The sequence below is a fragment of the Belonocnema kinseyi genome, chromosome 6, assembly GCF_010883055.1.
Source record: "Belonocnema kinseyi isolate 2016_QV_RU_SX_M_011 chromosome 6, B_treatae_v1, whole genome shotgun sequence".
NCBI lineage: Eukaryota > Metazoa > Arthropoda > Insecta > Hymenoptera > Cynipidae > Belonocnema > Belonocnema kinseyi.
In genome coordinates this window covers 70,113,690-70,128,280 of record NC_046662.1, presented here as the reverse complement: position 1 = coordinate 70,128,280, position 14,591 = coordinate 70,113,690, and the positions used below count along the sequence as shown (strand labels likewise).

Sequence of the window (14,591 nt, the reverse complement as noted above, 5' to 3'; positions counted from 1 at the left end):
TTTTTAATTAGTTTAATTTGAAATATTTATGTATGAAATTCTGATGAAATAGTATACTTTTTGATTAAAAAGTGATCTTTTTTAGGCTAAAATTTTTAATATTTGGTTGAAAATTCGTCTTTTTTGCTAGAAAATTGATCTTCTGGGTTGAAAATTTAACTATTTGCTTACAGATTTGTGCATTTTATTAAAAATTCATTTTTTTGGTAGAATTTCAATTTTTTGGTCAAACATACAACTGTTTCGTTGAAAAATAATCTATTTTAGATCAGAATTCAAGTATGTTATTGAAAATTCGTCTTTGTTGGTTGAATACGAATATTTTTTATTTAAAATTAACTTTTTTTGTAGAAAAATCATATTCTCGTTTTAAAAAGTCCGCTTTTTTGTAGAAAATTCTTCTTTTTGGCTTGAAAATTTAACTATTTCGTAGAAGATTCGCTTTTTCTTATTGAAAATTGTCAAAAAATTGTCAAACTTTTTGTTTAAGGCGTGATTTTTTATTTTAGTGCAGGTAGTTATTTTTTTATAGCTGATCCTGATAGAATATCTCGTCCTCTTTGAAATTCAACTGCTTGCTTACAGATTTATGCATTTTGTTAACAATTCGTCTTTTTTTTGTAGAAAATTAATTTTTTTGCGTGCAAAATACAATTTTTTGGTTAAAAAATCATCTATTTTTTACTTAAAATTTATTTTTACTATTTCTTTTCTAAATTAACTTTTTTTTGTAGAAAACTCAAATTCTCGGATTAAAAAGTCCGTTTTTTTTTTTGTAGGAAATTCTTCTTTTTGTCTTGAATTTTTTACAATTTTGTGGACAATTCGTTTTTTTAAATTAAAAATTATCCAAAAATGGTCAACATTTTTGTTTAAGGCGTGATTTTTTATTCTATTGCAGATAGTTATTTTTTTCTAGCTGATTTTGATAGAATATCTCGTCCTCTTCCGAAATAGGCTGTAAAATTTGAAAAAATATTAAAATTGGAATATATTTTTTTAATTTTGAAATTTTTATGTGTGAAATTCTGATGAAATCGTATAATTTTTTGTTTAAAAGTGATATTTTCTAGACTTAAAATTTTACTATTTAGTTGAAAATTAATCTTTTTTGCTAGAAAATTGATAGTCTGGGTTGAAAATTCAACTATTTGCTTACAGATTTATGCATTTTGTTAAAAATTCGTTTTTTTTGTAGAAAATTAATTTTTTTGCGTGAAAAATACAACTGTTTGGTTAAAAAATAATCTATTTTTACTTTTAACTATTTTAACTTTTTTGTAGAAAATTCATATTCTCGGGTTAAAAAGTCAGTTGATTGTAGAAAATTCTTCCTTTTGGCTTGTAAATCCAACTGTTTTGTAGAAGATTCTTTTTTTTTTATTAAAAATTATCAAACTTGTTGTAGAAGGTGCGATTTTTTATTCTAATGCAGGTATTTATTTATTTTTCTAGCCGTTTCTGATAGAATTTCTCGTATTCTTTCGAAATGTGTTGGAAAATTTTTAAAAAGAATAAAATTTTCAAAGTGGCGGTTTATCTGAAAATATTCAAAGTCAGTTTATTCAAAAATCCCACTGTTGTTTTCTCTAGATTGAACAGTAGATAGATTTCTTTTCGAATGAAAATTCAATGTTTTTATATTTCACTTCTATTTATCTTTTTTACATCGAATTCAGATTTTTATATTTTGAAATATGTAAGTATGAAATTCTAATGAAATCGTATCATTATCAGCTTAAAAGCCGAAATCATTTAATTTCGAATTCTTTAAATTTAAATCATTCAATTTTCAATATTTTGAAATTGGAATTAACTTTCTTATTTAAAGTTCTTCTGGAAGTTTGTCATTTTTATATGAATCATAATACGAATTAATACGCTGAAGGTAGTTGTCGTGCCAAAAATCAGATATATGACAGAAATAGTTTTTCTATGATTTTAAGAATCGAAATCACATTATTGATGATATAATTTCAAATAAAAAATATTGATTATAATTAAAATTTATTGAAATTTATAAGCAAAAATATTTTAACGATGATTTTTGCAAATTAAATTTTTTCTTACTATCATTTCTTACCAATTAAAAAAAAATTATTGATGGCTTATTTTTTCGGGGAAAAAATGTGCTAAAATTTTGCTAATTTAAATTTGGAAAGTAAATTTTTTTGTAGTTGAAATCGTCACAAATTTAAAAAAAAAAGTTTTTTTGATTAAATAACTATTTGAATATTATTGACATATTTTCCAAAATCCGAAATGTTAGTTATATGAAATGTTTTTCGTACAAAACTAAACCTTAATTTACTAAAATGAAACAATTTCTAAAAAAAAATTGGCGAAAAGCGACAGTAAGAAAAATTCAGTCACAGAAAATATATTTTTTTAATAATTATTTTTTGTAAGTTTTTAAAAATTTTTCATTAAAAATCATGTTTCTTCTTTCACAATACATGTTCGTAAATATACAAGTTTTAAAATCAACGAAATTTTTTTTTTCAGAGGCCTGATTTCTAGTTTTGAATCGGCCAGTTTCCAACTTTTTTGTTCGGTGAAGTTAAAATTTTTTTAAATGCTGTATATTCAGATACAACAAAGTTACATCAAGTATAAAAAATCATTTGAATTAAATTTGTAATAGCAGTACATTATTAACCGTGTTTAATTCTAATTTTTCATGAAGACTGCTTTATTTTCTCGTTTTTTTTTTTTAAATTATGAATATATTAAATAACAGCCGAAATTTCGTAATAGTCCGCGGAATCGACACCCTGATTCAGAAGGGTAAATTCTTTTCCCTTTGATAACGTCGATTCGATACCTAGTTTGATATATACATTTTTTTTTAACGTTTATCAGAAATAGACCGCCAGAAAGCAGCTTCTGAGATGAAGTTTCCAGAGCCCAGTAGGGCGAAGTTTCCTTTCTCACCAATCTCGATTCCAGGCGTCATTCCCAATTTCGAAATTCCTCGATCGACCCCGACAGTTACGATAAGTCCACCCACACCAGTCAGACCAAACCAGCTGACAATTCTTAATCCCCTTCGACCCCTCGAAAATCCTGATGATTTTTTCAATGGTCACTACTATCCATCTGAATCCATGGAGCCTGATTTGGATAATTCCGAGTTCATGAGAATTTTAGGTCAGGATCTAGTTTCCACTGTCTTGCAGTTCGTCTCGTGTGAATTCATTTTTCATAATTAAGCATTAATTTTTTTCAATTAATTCTCTACCTGAAATAATACTCTTTGATGTGACTTTTCAAAAATAACCGTGTTTACTAATCACGTTGTTTTTTTGTTGGACTGAAGCTGGCACTGATTTTAAAATTAATCAATCATTTTTCCATTTTTGAGAGTCCCTGCTTTTTAATTTAAATGACAACCAATTTGCTTTTGTTAATTTGCGACTGATGTATTTTTATTTTTGATATACAAATTAACACTTCAGTTTTACAGAATGCCGAGTTTACTTCTGTGAAAAAGATTATGGACTACTTTCTGCTTTCGATTTTTAATTGCAATTTAATAAATGGAATGTGATTAAGCTTTGACTATTTTTTATTAACTATTTTACTCAATTTGAAAAGTGTTTAAATTTTAATATCTTTTTGTGTATTAACTTTTTATTAAAAAATGGTCTATTTATTGTCTCTTAAGCAATTGTATTTAATTAATTTTTATTTACAGGTTCGAACGAAGACGCCGATAGCAATGGGGTGGTTTTGAGGCGGCAGAAGAACGCTCAGATCAGTAAGTATTTTTCCGAGGGGTGGAACACTTCGATGTTCCTCGTACAATCTCGAAATATTCCCAAATATTCCTTCAATATTCCTATGGATTTCCAGTTATTCTTGACAAGGGCGGAACCAGAGAAAATGGTTCGAATGGGGCAATTGTGAATTTTTTTAAACTAATTTAAGGCGATAAATTTCACTTAATTTTATGTTTTTCAATTATAATGTCCACATTCATCAAAAATATAAAAGAACATGCATATTTGGGGCTGTGCATAACTTGCTTTTGGTTTTAAAAAGTCCAAAAACATTCAATTGTTGTAAATAATTGATTTTTTTAGTTTGAAAATTTAACTCCTTGGTTGAAACTTGAACTACTTTATGAAATTTATGAATTTTAAACTACAAAGTCAACTATTTGGTTGAAAATTCGTCTTTTTCCGAGAAAATTAATCTCCTTAAAGAAAAATTCGACTATTTGTTTACACATTTATTCATTTTGTTGGAAATTCTTCTATTTTGGTAAGAAATACAACTGTTTAGTTGAAAATTAATCTGTTTTAATTGAGGATTCAAATGTTTTATTGAATCTTCTTTGTTGAAATCAAATTATTTTTTATTTAAAATTAAAATTTTAGTTGAAAATGAAGATTCATGGGTTAAAACTATTTCGTATAAAATTCAACTGTTTTATAGCAGATTCGTTTTTTTGATTGAAAATTAATTTTTCTAATGAATATTTAACTTTTCTATTTTTTGTTAGAAACTAATTTTTTCAATTTAGAAATGAAAGTGTTTGGATGAAAATTGATGCAGTTTAAAATTTAACTATTTGAATGAAAATTAATAATTTTGTTGAAACTTCAAAATTTTTGGTTGTAGATTTAACGGTTTTGTCAAGAAAAATCGTCTTTTGGTCTTGAAAATTCAACTGTTACGTAGAAAATTCGTTTTTTATTGAAGATCAATTTTTTTAATGAGAATTTTACTTCCATTTTTGTTTAACAAATAATCTTTTTAGTTAAAAAATTCAACTATTTGGTTTAGAATTGATGTAATTTGTTGAAAATTCGTCTTTTTTGGTAAAAAAAATCTTTTTAGTTGAAAATGTGTTATGTGGTTGCAAATGCGTCTTTTTTGGCAGAAAATTAATTTTCTTTGTCGAAAATTGAACTACTTGTTTACAATTTTACGTATTTTGTTGAAAATTCGTATTTTTTTGTATAAAATCCATTTTTGGTAAAAAATACCTCTGTTCTGTTGAAAATTAATTTGTTTATTTGAGGATTCGAATATTTTATTGAAACTTCTTTGCTGTTGAAATAAAATTATTTTTTATCTAAAACTAAAATTTTTGTTAAAAATTTATATTCGCCGGTTAAAATAAAAATTCTTTTGAAGAAAGTTCGTCTTTTTCGCTTGAAAATTCAACTATTTGGCACAAAATTCAATTTTACAAAAATAATTGTTTTATAGTTTAAAATTTAACTATTTAAATGAAAATGAACAATTTTGTTGAAACTTCATTATTTCTGGTTGTAGATTTAACGGGTTTGTATAGAAAAATCGTCTTTTTGGTCTTGAAAGTTCAACTGTTTTGTAGAAAATTCGTTTTTTTCATTGAAAATTAATTTTTGTAATGAAATTTTTGTTCTATTTTTTAAAAATAATCTTTTTAGTTTAAAATTTCAATCATTTGGTTTAAAATTGGTATAATTTGTTGAAAATTCGTTTTTTTTGTGCACAAAAATAATCTTTTAATTTGAAAGTGTAATTATTTAGTTTAAAATGCGTGGTATGTGGTTGCAAATTCGTCTTTTTTGGTAGAAAAATAATTGTCTTGGTCGAAAATTGAATTACTTGTTTAAAATTTTACATATTTTGTTGAACATTCGTATTTTTTTTGTAGAAAATCCATTTTTTATTAAAAAATACCACTGTTTAGTTGAAAGTTATTCTGTTTTAGTTGAGGATTTATTTAGTTGCAAAGTCGTCTTTTTTTAATTGAGTTAACTGTTTTTTATTTTAAATTAAAATATATTTTATTGAAATATGAGCTATTACATTTTTAATTGAAAATTTATCTTTTTTTTTAGTTAAAAAGCAAACTTCTTTGTTGAGAGTTGAACTACTTTCTTAAGATTTGATTTTATAATTGAAGATTCATAAGTTTTATTGAACATTCGCATTGTTTTTTTGTTAAAAATTAACTTTTTAACTGAAAATTTAACTGATTTGTTGAAAATTAATTTTTTTGTTGAAAATTCATATTCTTGGATTAAAAATTCCATTGTTTTCTTAAAAATTCTTCTTTCTTGGCTTGCCAATTTAAAATTTGTTCAAAAAAATTCAACTTTTTTGTAGAAGGTTTGCTTTTTTTATTGAAAATTAATTTTTCTAATGAATATTTTACTTTTCTATTTTTTGTTAGAAACTGATTTTTTTAATTTAGAAATGAAAGTATTTGGTTGAAAATTGATACTGTTTAAAATTTAATTATTTTAATTAAAATTAACAATTTTGTTGAAACTTCAAAATTTATGGTTGTAGATATAACGGTTTTGTATAGAAAAATCGTCTTTTGGTCTTGAAAATTCAACTGTTTTGTAGAAAATTTGTTTTTTATTAAAGATTATTTTTTTAAACGAAAATTTATCTTCCATTTTTATTTAACAAATAATCTTTTTAGTTTCAAAATTCAACTGTTTGGTTTAAAATTTATGTAATTTGTTGAAAATTCGTCTTTTTTGGTGAAGAAAATATTTTCTTAGTTGAAAATGTAACTAATTAGTTTAAAATGTGTGTATGTGGTTGCAAATGTGTCTTTTTTGGTAGAAAATTAATTTTCTTGGTCGAAAATTGAACTACTTTTTTAAAATTGTACATATTTTTTGGAAATTCGTAATTTTTTGTAGAAAATCCATTTTTTGTTAAAATTACCTCTGTTTAATTGAAAATTAATCTGTTTATTTGAGGATTCAATTATATAGTCAAAAATTCATCTTTATTGAATGAACTGTTGTTTATTTTAAATTAAAATATTTTTTATTGAAATATCAGTTAGCTAATCTTTTTTTGAGTGAAAAATTAACTTTTTAACGGAAAATTTCATCATTTCGTTTAAAATTTAACTGATTTGTTGAAAATTCATATTCTTGGATTAAAAATTCGATTGTTTAGTAGAAAAATCTCCTTTTTTGGCTTGAAAATGTACAATTTGGTAAAAAATGCAACTATTTTGTAGAAGATAAGCTTTTTTCATTGAAAATTAATTTTTCAAATTATTATTAACTATTCCGTTTTTTATTAAAAATTTCAAACTTCCAATGCCGAATCTAATGCAAATTAAAATCACGCTTCTTCTCAAATGTTGAAAAATCCGAATTTATATCGTCTAAAAATTTCTCTGAACTTTTATAATGACTTTAATCAGTGATACAAAAAATAATTTAGAATCAAATTTCGCAAAATTGGTGCCAATTTAATTTTTAAATTGAAAAAGAAATGGCTGTAGAAGTTATTTTCTGAAAATGAAATCGAAGTATTACCAAATTTCGGTACTTTGAATCCAAATAAAGACAAGTCCTCATTTTTCGTTTAAAAAATAAAAATACTCTTCAAATTCTAGGTGATGAAGATAGGGCGACGAGACGGGTTTCCTACTTGAAAGCTACTTGGGGCGAGCGAATGCACATCGACAGTGACTTAGAATTGAGTGACACCGAGCCAGTTCAGTCGCTCAGAAGGTGAATAAAAATTTCTTCATCAGATAAATCTAACTTCTTTATTTCCTTCGTAATCAAAAACAAGGGGTGGGGGGCGTTTATCCAAGCATAAATTTAATAATTGAAAGAATTAAAGAGGAAAGTGCACTATTCTTTTTGAACGTAAGCAGATTATTCTGCCAATGAATGCGGAATGTGTGCGCAGTTTTTACTTTAGGAATTTGGACATGTCCATGATTCCAGTTCTCATAAGCGATGGCGACCACCGTTATTTCCGAGCGACATTGCGCCACTTCGACGCCTCTTCGAGGAAATGACACAAGGCGCATACTTGCATTCGCAAAGGCATTCGCATCGGTGAGACGAGAAAAGGTTCTTGATAGAAAAAAAAAAACAAAAAAAACTGCATCCCTAGTCGTCATCGTCGCTCAGTGTTTACTAAAACTGATCGCCGCTATTATGGTTCAGTCAAAAAAAAATTATATTTGTTCTTCAAAGGATTTTCGAAGCTTCGATGTTTGAAGATTGAAGAGCGAAGCTTTGAGTTTCCATTGAATAGAGATCGCATGGAAAGTACGATTTGATTTTTGGGTTTTTATCAAACTCGGATTGCTGCAGAACCTGGAGAAGGGATGAAATTTTTTATAAGGTTCCAGAACAACTGCAATTTTTCGGGATTTATTTAACTATTTGGTCTAGACGCCATTTTTTGTTTGAAAATTAGTTAGACATATTATATACCTGTAAAAACCTGGAAATGTGAGGGCATTTTAGTGATTCTTCATTTGTAAAAGTAGTTTTAGATTACTGGATTTTTACTATTTTATTGGCAAATTTTTTTTTTAATCAATTTTTTTAACTGAAAATTTAACGATTCTATTTTTGGTTAGAAATTTATCGTCTTCAGTTGAAAATTAAAGTATCACATTGAAACTGCATGTATTTTGCTGAAAATTTACAAGTTTGTTTGCAATATTTTCTCTCTCTTGACAAACAATCTTTTTTTAGTTAAAAATTCAACACATGTTGAAAAGTCGTCTTCTTTTGATAAATTAAATAGTTTTTAATTACTAAAATTAAGGTATTTTTTGCTTGAAATATCAACTAGCACTCTTTTCATTCAGAAAACATATTTTTATTACTTTTTTAACTGAAAATTTAACTATTCAGTTTTTGTTGAAAAACTGTTTTTTAATTGAAACTTCGTCTTTTTTGGTAGAAATGAATGTTCATGGTTGAAAATTCATCTTTTCGTTTGAAATTCTACGATTACACTTAGAGATTCATCATTTTAGTTAAGAATTCATCAGTTTGATTACAAATTAATTTTTTTCGAACCAAAAATTCGAACTATTTCATTTTTGGTAGACAATTTGTGTTTTTTTAGTTCAAATTAATAAAATTGTTCAATTAATAAAATTGTATAAATTACGAAATTCATTGAAGTTATGGAAAATCGTTACATGACTAGAATGAGTTCTCATTTTTTGAAATTCAAAGCATGAAAAAAGAATTATTAAAATAAATAGCGTTTGGACTCGAATATTAAAAAATAACAAATTAATGTTTTTTAAGTTGAACAATTTTTAATTAAAAATTTTTAAAATGAAATTATTTTAATCGAAAATTTGAAAATCAAAACCTTAAACTTGTATAATTTCAGATTGAAGCTTTCAAATTAGAGAATTTCGAATCATATAAATTACAAATTACCAATTGCAAATATGTATTCAAAATTAAAAAATCGTTTCTCCATTTGAATGTGATTGGCTTCAAAAATAAATATTAAAAATTTAAGATTTACAAAAACGTCTGCTTGTTTTACAAATTCAGATTGGCAGAAATTGATTGAGTTACGTTCTAGTGATTTGAATGATGGTGGCAGCCTAGTACCTGTTACTTTTTTTTGCTCTTACATATTAATCATTTTTTTCATTAAAAAAAACTTTGTTTAGAATGAAATAATAGTAGAAAAATCTTTTAAAATTTGCATTGATTAGTAATTTTATGTACAGTAATTGCGTAAATTATTTACACGCCTATTTTTTTGAGCTCATTTCTTATAATATTGGCATGCAATTTTTTTCCTCATTACAGCGCAAAAGTTAATAAAATTCTGCATCAAATAAGCAGAAGTTGAAGCTAAAATATAAATTTAATAAAAAAATATCATATTTCTTTGGGCTACATATTTTTGAAAATGTTCAACTTATTTGTAGAATTGTGAGTCTATTGCAGAATTTGGGAATAACAGATTAAAAACATAAAAAATTTACTAATTTTCATGTTAATTTAAAATAGAATTGTTTAAAAATTTGTCCCGGAAAATGTTTAAAAGTAGACCTGGAAAACCCGGAAATGTCCTTGAATTCCTAAATCCAGCTTCTGCAACAAGCCTGAAACTTAAAAAAACAAAAAAAAACAAAATAAGTTTATTAAATGAAATTGAGCACTTGCTTAATAAAAATCAAATCAGATCGTACTTTCGATTGCTGTCCTTAGGTGTTGTTTGACGTTTGTGCGTAGAATAGCGCGGTATTCGCATCAAATTAACGTTCGAGTCTTGTACGCATAACTTTTTGGTCCGTATGGTTTTGAATAATAAATAAATAAAACAAAAAAAGTCGCATCGTGACGATCGCGACATATTATTTGCGCTGCGCAATAAATCTCACGTATGATTGGATTGCATTTGTACGCAGATTGTTGTGACGCACTGCAAGTACAATGACATTTCGAAAAGATGAAGGTGTTTACAGAGCTCGGAGAGTCGCATAGTTGAAGAATAGTATGTAGTGATTAATAATTAATCGAACGCAGGTAGCGAGCAGTGTTGAACAAACGCTTCAATCGGCGCTCAGTCACTGCGTTTGCGTTCCGAGCTGTACATAAGCAAAAAGCACAGCGAATTACCGATCGCAAGTGTGGAATGTGTCGTCGGTATGCAGAGTATATTTAAAGGGTAGTTGATAATTCAAAATGTGGTTGCAAATTCAAAGAAAAATCAATTTTTTTTGTACATTCATGGTGGCCACTGATCGCGAAAATTGGGAATTTTTCCGATTTTTTTTTTACTTTAGCAGTAAATATCGTCTCAATCTTCGAAAAAATGTGTTTGGAATTGTGCTCAGTGTTATCAACCATCTCCGTTAAAATGTCGAAGATCATTTTATATTTGAGATTTGAAAGTTAATCTTTCGTTCCTGTTATTTTTGAAAACGAAAAATTCTTTTTTTTTTATATTTAACAGTAATTACAGAGAAAAACTTAAATTTATATAGTTAATTACTAATAATTATCATACCAAAGTTATGAATAACGCAAACTCGAACTAATTTGTAAATAATTTGAAAATTTGCTTTTCGAAAAAAACTGATTTGAACTTGGAGATTGCCATAAGGTCACATCTTATATATTTTGTCTTCAAATATAAATCATAAATACTTCTAGTCATTTCGGGGATATAAAGGTACAGGTTTCTCGGTTTTTTCTCGCCTAAATGAGAATATCGTTTAGTTCCAAATTTCACTATTTGCTGGAAAACTTTAATATTTTATTGAAAATTCAACAGTTTTCCTGAAAATTTGTCTTTTGTGAATGAAAGTAATGAATTTTAACAGTCTACTGCCATATTTTTGGTCCAGAATTCATCATTTTTTTTCCAAAATTCGACTGTTTTATCGAACATTCGTCTTTTTGGGTAGAAAATTTGTCTTTTTGGATTTTAAACTCAACTTTTTGAAGAAAGACGTCTTTTTAGTTGAAAAATAATTTTTTTAATTGCAAACTATTATATAATTTGAATGTTTGGTTGGAAAATTAATTATTTGTTTGAAAATTGAACTATTTTGTTAAAAAGTAATCTTTTTTGCTTGAAAATACATCTTCGGTTTCAAGTTTATTCTTTTTATTTGAAAAGTCCACAATTATATTTCAGGTTCAGAATTTCTCTCTCTTGGTAAAAAAAGTCTACTATTTGGTGGAAAATTTCATTATTTTGTTGAAAATTCAACTATTTGGTCAGTCTTTTTTTGTGTCGAAAACTCAACTGTTTTATTGGAAAATCATATTTTCTGGTTGAAACTTCAACTGCCTTCTAAAATATTTATCTTTTTGGCTTGAAAAATCAACTGGTTTAAACAAACAGTTTTATTTTGTTGAAAATTCATCTTTTGTTGGTATAAGATTAATTTTTGTTTGTTTACAAATTCAACTATTTGTTGGAAAATTTGTCTTTCTTCATTGAAAGTTAACTATTCTGTTTAAAATCCATCTTTTCGCGTTTAAAGTCAAATGTTTTTGGTGGAAAATTTAATTCGTTTTTTTATGAGAATCCATTATGTTTTCGCATCAAATCTTAGGAATATGTTACATTTATTAATGTTATTTAAAATAATTTATTCCACTGTTTTCTTAAAAAAATTCGATATTTTAGCTAGAAAACTCAACTATTTTATTTACGGTGCATTATATCCCGACTTGAAATCTTAAGAATATGTTACCTACATAGTCGTTATTTAAAATATGTTATTCCGCTATTTTCTTAACAAATTAACCATTTTCCCTTTTTTGAGAACACTAGTTTGAAATCAGTCTTAAAATAATTTACGTTATATATTTACCTTGAAGTTTTGAAATATTTAATTGTCCTCAAATTTTATATTATTAATAAAGCAATTAGTGTTGAATAATTATGATTATAAACCCTTAAATTGCAACCGGGAAATATGTAATTTTCTTACCGGGAAAACCGGGAAGGAGCCTATAATTTTGTTGTAGTAAGTTTGAGTGGCCACCCTGGGCACATCTTAAGTACATATCAATTTCTTTTGTGATTTCTTTTGCTTTATTTTTGTACTTTTTAAAATAAATTTGCCCTAAAATATGCTCTGATAGAATGTAAGCAATGCACTAACACGCTTGAAAAAGCTCGGATGTTCCGCTTGTGTTAGTGTGAAATGTGAAACAGTGAATCCACTAACTTGAGTCATTCCCTCTACGCTTGAGCGATGTCAGATGTCAGATTTTTATTGTGAGAGGATTGTATTCTATATTTGTATTGATTGTTTGAAATATTTTGTCGCGAGGCTAAACAAAGTTGAAAGAGTCTGTTTTTTCAGATAGAAAGTTTATTTTTTATTTTTTGAAAGAGTGCTGGGATCTCATTGATAAAGCGCATTCTGAACACGCGCGAGAGTCCCGAAGGAGGTTCGAGTTTTAATGAGGAGCGTTAATGAGGACTACGAATCTTCTTTTGTAGGAATAGCATCCTGAGCTCGGTCGGCTCCAATAGCGGCAGTGGAACACCCAGAGACGCAGAACCTATCGAACGGGAAGGATCTCTTCACGTCAAGTTTACTGTGCTCGATGGCAAAGTAAGTAAATTTTCGTTTTTTTTAAATTTTTTACTCGAGTACCCTAAACCGGGGTGATTGTGGATAAAATAGGTTTTAATTTGATTTTTTGATGGCCATAGTGAACTTTTAGAAAAATTCCACTAAGTCAATTTGTAGCGTGAATAAGCTCTATCCCAAAAGAAAAAAATGACCTTGCGGTACTTTCCATAAAATACGGTACAATATTTAGTCAGAAGAACTAAAAACTAAGACTGGAAACGGGTGGGGGGGGGGGTATAAGTTATAACTTAAATCCGATAAGAAAATCCAACTATATTTTTAGGTACAAGTTCATTTTCTGAATTGACAGGCTACTTTTATATTTTTGGTATGAAATTTATCTTGTTTTGTTAAAATATCTTTTATTTGGTTGTAAATTTAATTGTTTTGTGAAAAATTTAACTTTATTGTTAAAAAGTGATCTCTTCTTTATGAAAAATCAACTTCTTTGTTAAAAATTTATTTTTTTTTTTTGTTTGTTTAGGCTTCGTCTCTTTTGTTGAAAATTAAACTATTTTGATGAAAATTCGTTTCATGTTTATTTGAAAATAAATTTTTTAAACTGTCAATTAAACTATTCCAGATTTAGTGGTTGCAAATGTAGCTTTTTCTGGTAAAAATGTAAGTATTTGGTTAAAAACTTATGTTTTTTCAGTTGTAAGTTCAATTCGTCTTGCTTGGTAGCAATTTAATCATATTGTTCGAAAATGTATCCTTTTTGCTTAAAAATTCAATTTCTTCGTTGCAATATCAAATGTTACATGCTTCGTTATTATTTTCTTTTAAATTAACTTTTATGTTAAAAATTCTACTGTTTTGTAGAAAATTAAAGTATTTGGTTGAAAATTGAAATTTTTTTTCGAATAATCATATTTTTGGGTGGAAAATTCGTCTTTTTTGGTAGAAATTTAATATTCGTGGTTTGAAAATTTATCCTTTTTGGTTAAAAATGTACGTTTTTGGTTGAAGTATTGACTTTTACATGCTTTGTTCAGAACTCCTCTTGTTCGGTTGAAAATTCAATTAATTAATTACATAACTATTGTTATTGTTATTGAACTGTTTGCTTTTAAATGGACTTTTGCTTTAAAAATTCTTATATTTTATAGACAATTCATCTTTTTGCATGGAAAATTAAAAAATTTGGTAAAAAATTAAACTATTTGGTTGAAAATTAAAATTTTTTGTGGAAAGATCATATTTTTGGGTTGAAAATTCGTCGTTTTTGGTAGAAATTTCATCTCGTTGGTTAAAAATTTATCCTTTTTGGTTAAAAATGTAATTGCTTGGTTGAAACGTTAACTTTTGTGGTTAAAAATTTTGGTGGAAAAATCATATTTTTGTGTTGAAAATTCGTCTTTTTTGGGTAGATATTTAATCTTCACGGTTGAAAATTGATCCTTTTTGGTTAAAAATGTACATTTTTGGTTGAAGTATTGACTTTTACATGCTTTGTTCAGAACTCCTCTTGTTCGGTTGAAAATTCGATTAATTAATTACATAAATATTTGGTTAAAAATTAAAATTTTTGGTCGAAAAATCACATTTTTTGGTTGAAAAATTCAACTTTTTGTTTTAGATAATTCGTCTTTTTGGCTTTAAAATTAAATCATATTGTTGAAAATTCATATACGAGGGTGGATTGATAAGTTTCCGGCCTGACCAAGAAAAACAACGTTTTTAAGAATTTTTTTTTTTTATTTCTCAACATAATCTCCTCCAAGGC

At 26.6% G+C, this 14,591-nt stretch overlaps 1 protein-coding gene across 15 annotated transcripts in view; it reads left to right on the top strand.

Annotated features, from left to right (window-relative positions):
• The window catches only part of LOC117174310 (rho GTPase-activating protein 21-B-like), a 272,591-nt gene that overhangs the window by 201,092 nt on the left and 56,908 nt on the right, over window positions 1-14,591 (top strand). For 10 of the 15 annotated variants that reach the window (XM_033363301.1, XM_033363299.1, XM_033363297.1 and 7 more), the window contains 5 exons: window positions 2,863-3,150; window positions 3,698-3,760; window positions 7,373-7,490; window positions 7,713-7,826; window positions 12,730-12,844. In XM_033363301.1, the coding sequence (XP_033219192.1) occupies window positions 2,863-3,150; window positions 3,698-3,760; window positions 7,373-7,490; window positions 7,713-7,826; window positions 12,730-12,844 (698 nt within the window). The remainder of the gene's footprint in view (window positions 1-2,862; window positions 3,151-3,697; window positions 3,761-7,372; window positions 7,491-7,712; window positions 7,827-12,729; window positions 12,845-14,591) is intronic. The other 5 variants (XM_033363309.1, XM_033363307.1, XM_033363303.1 and 2 more) reach the window with 3 other exon arrangements.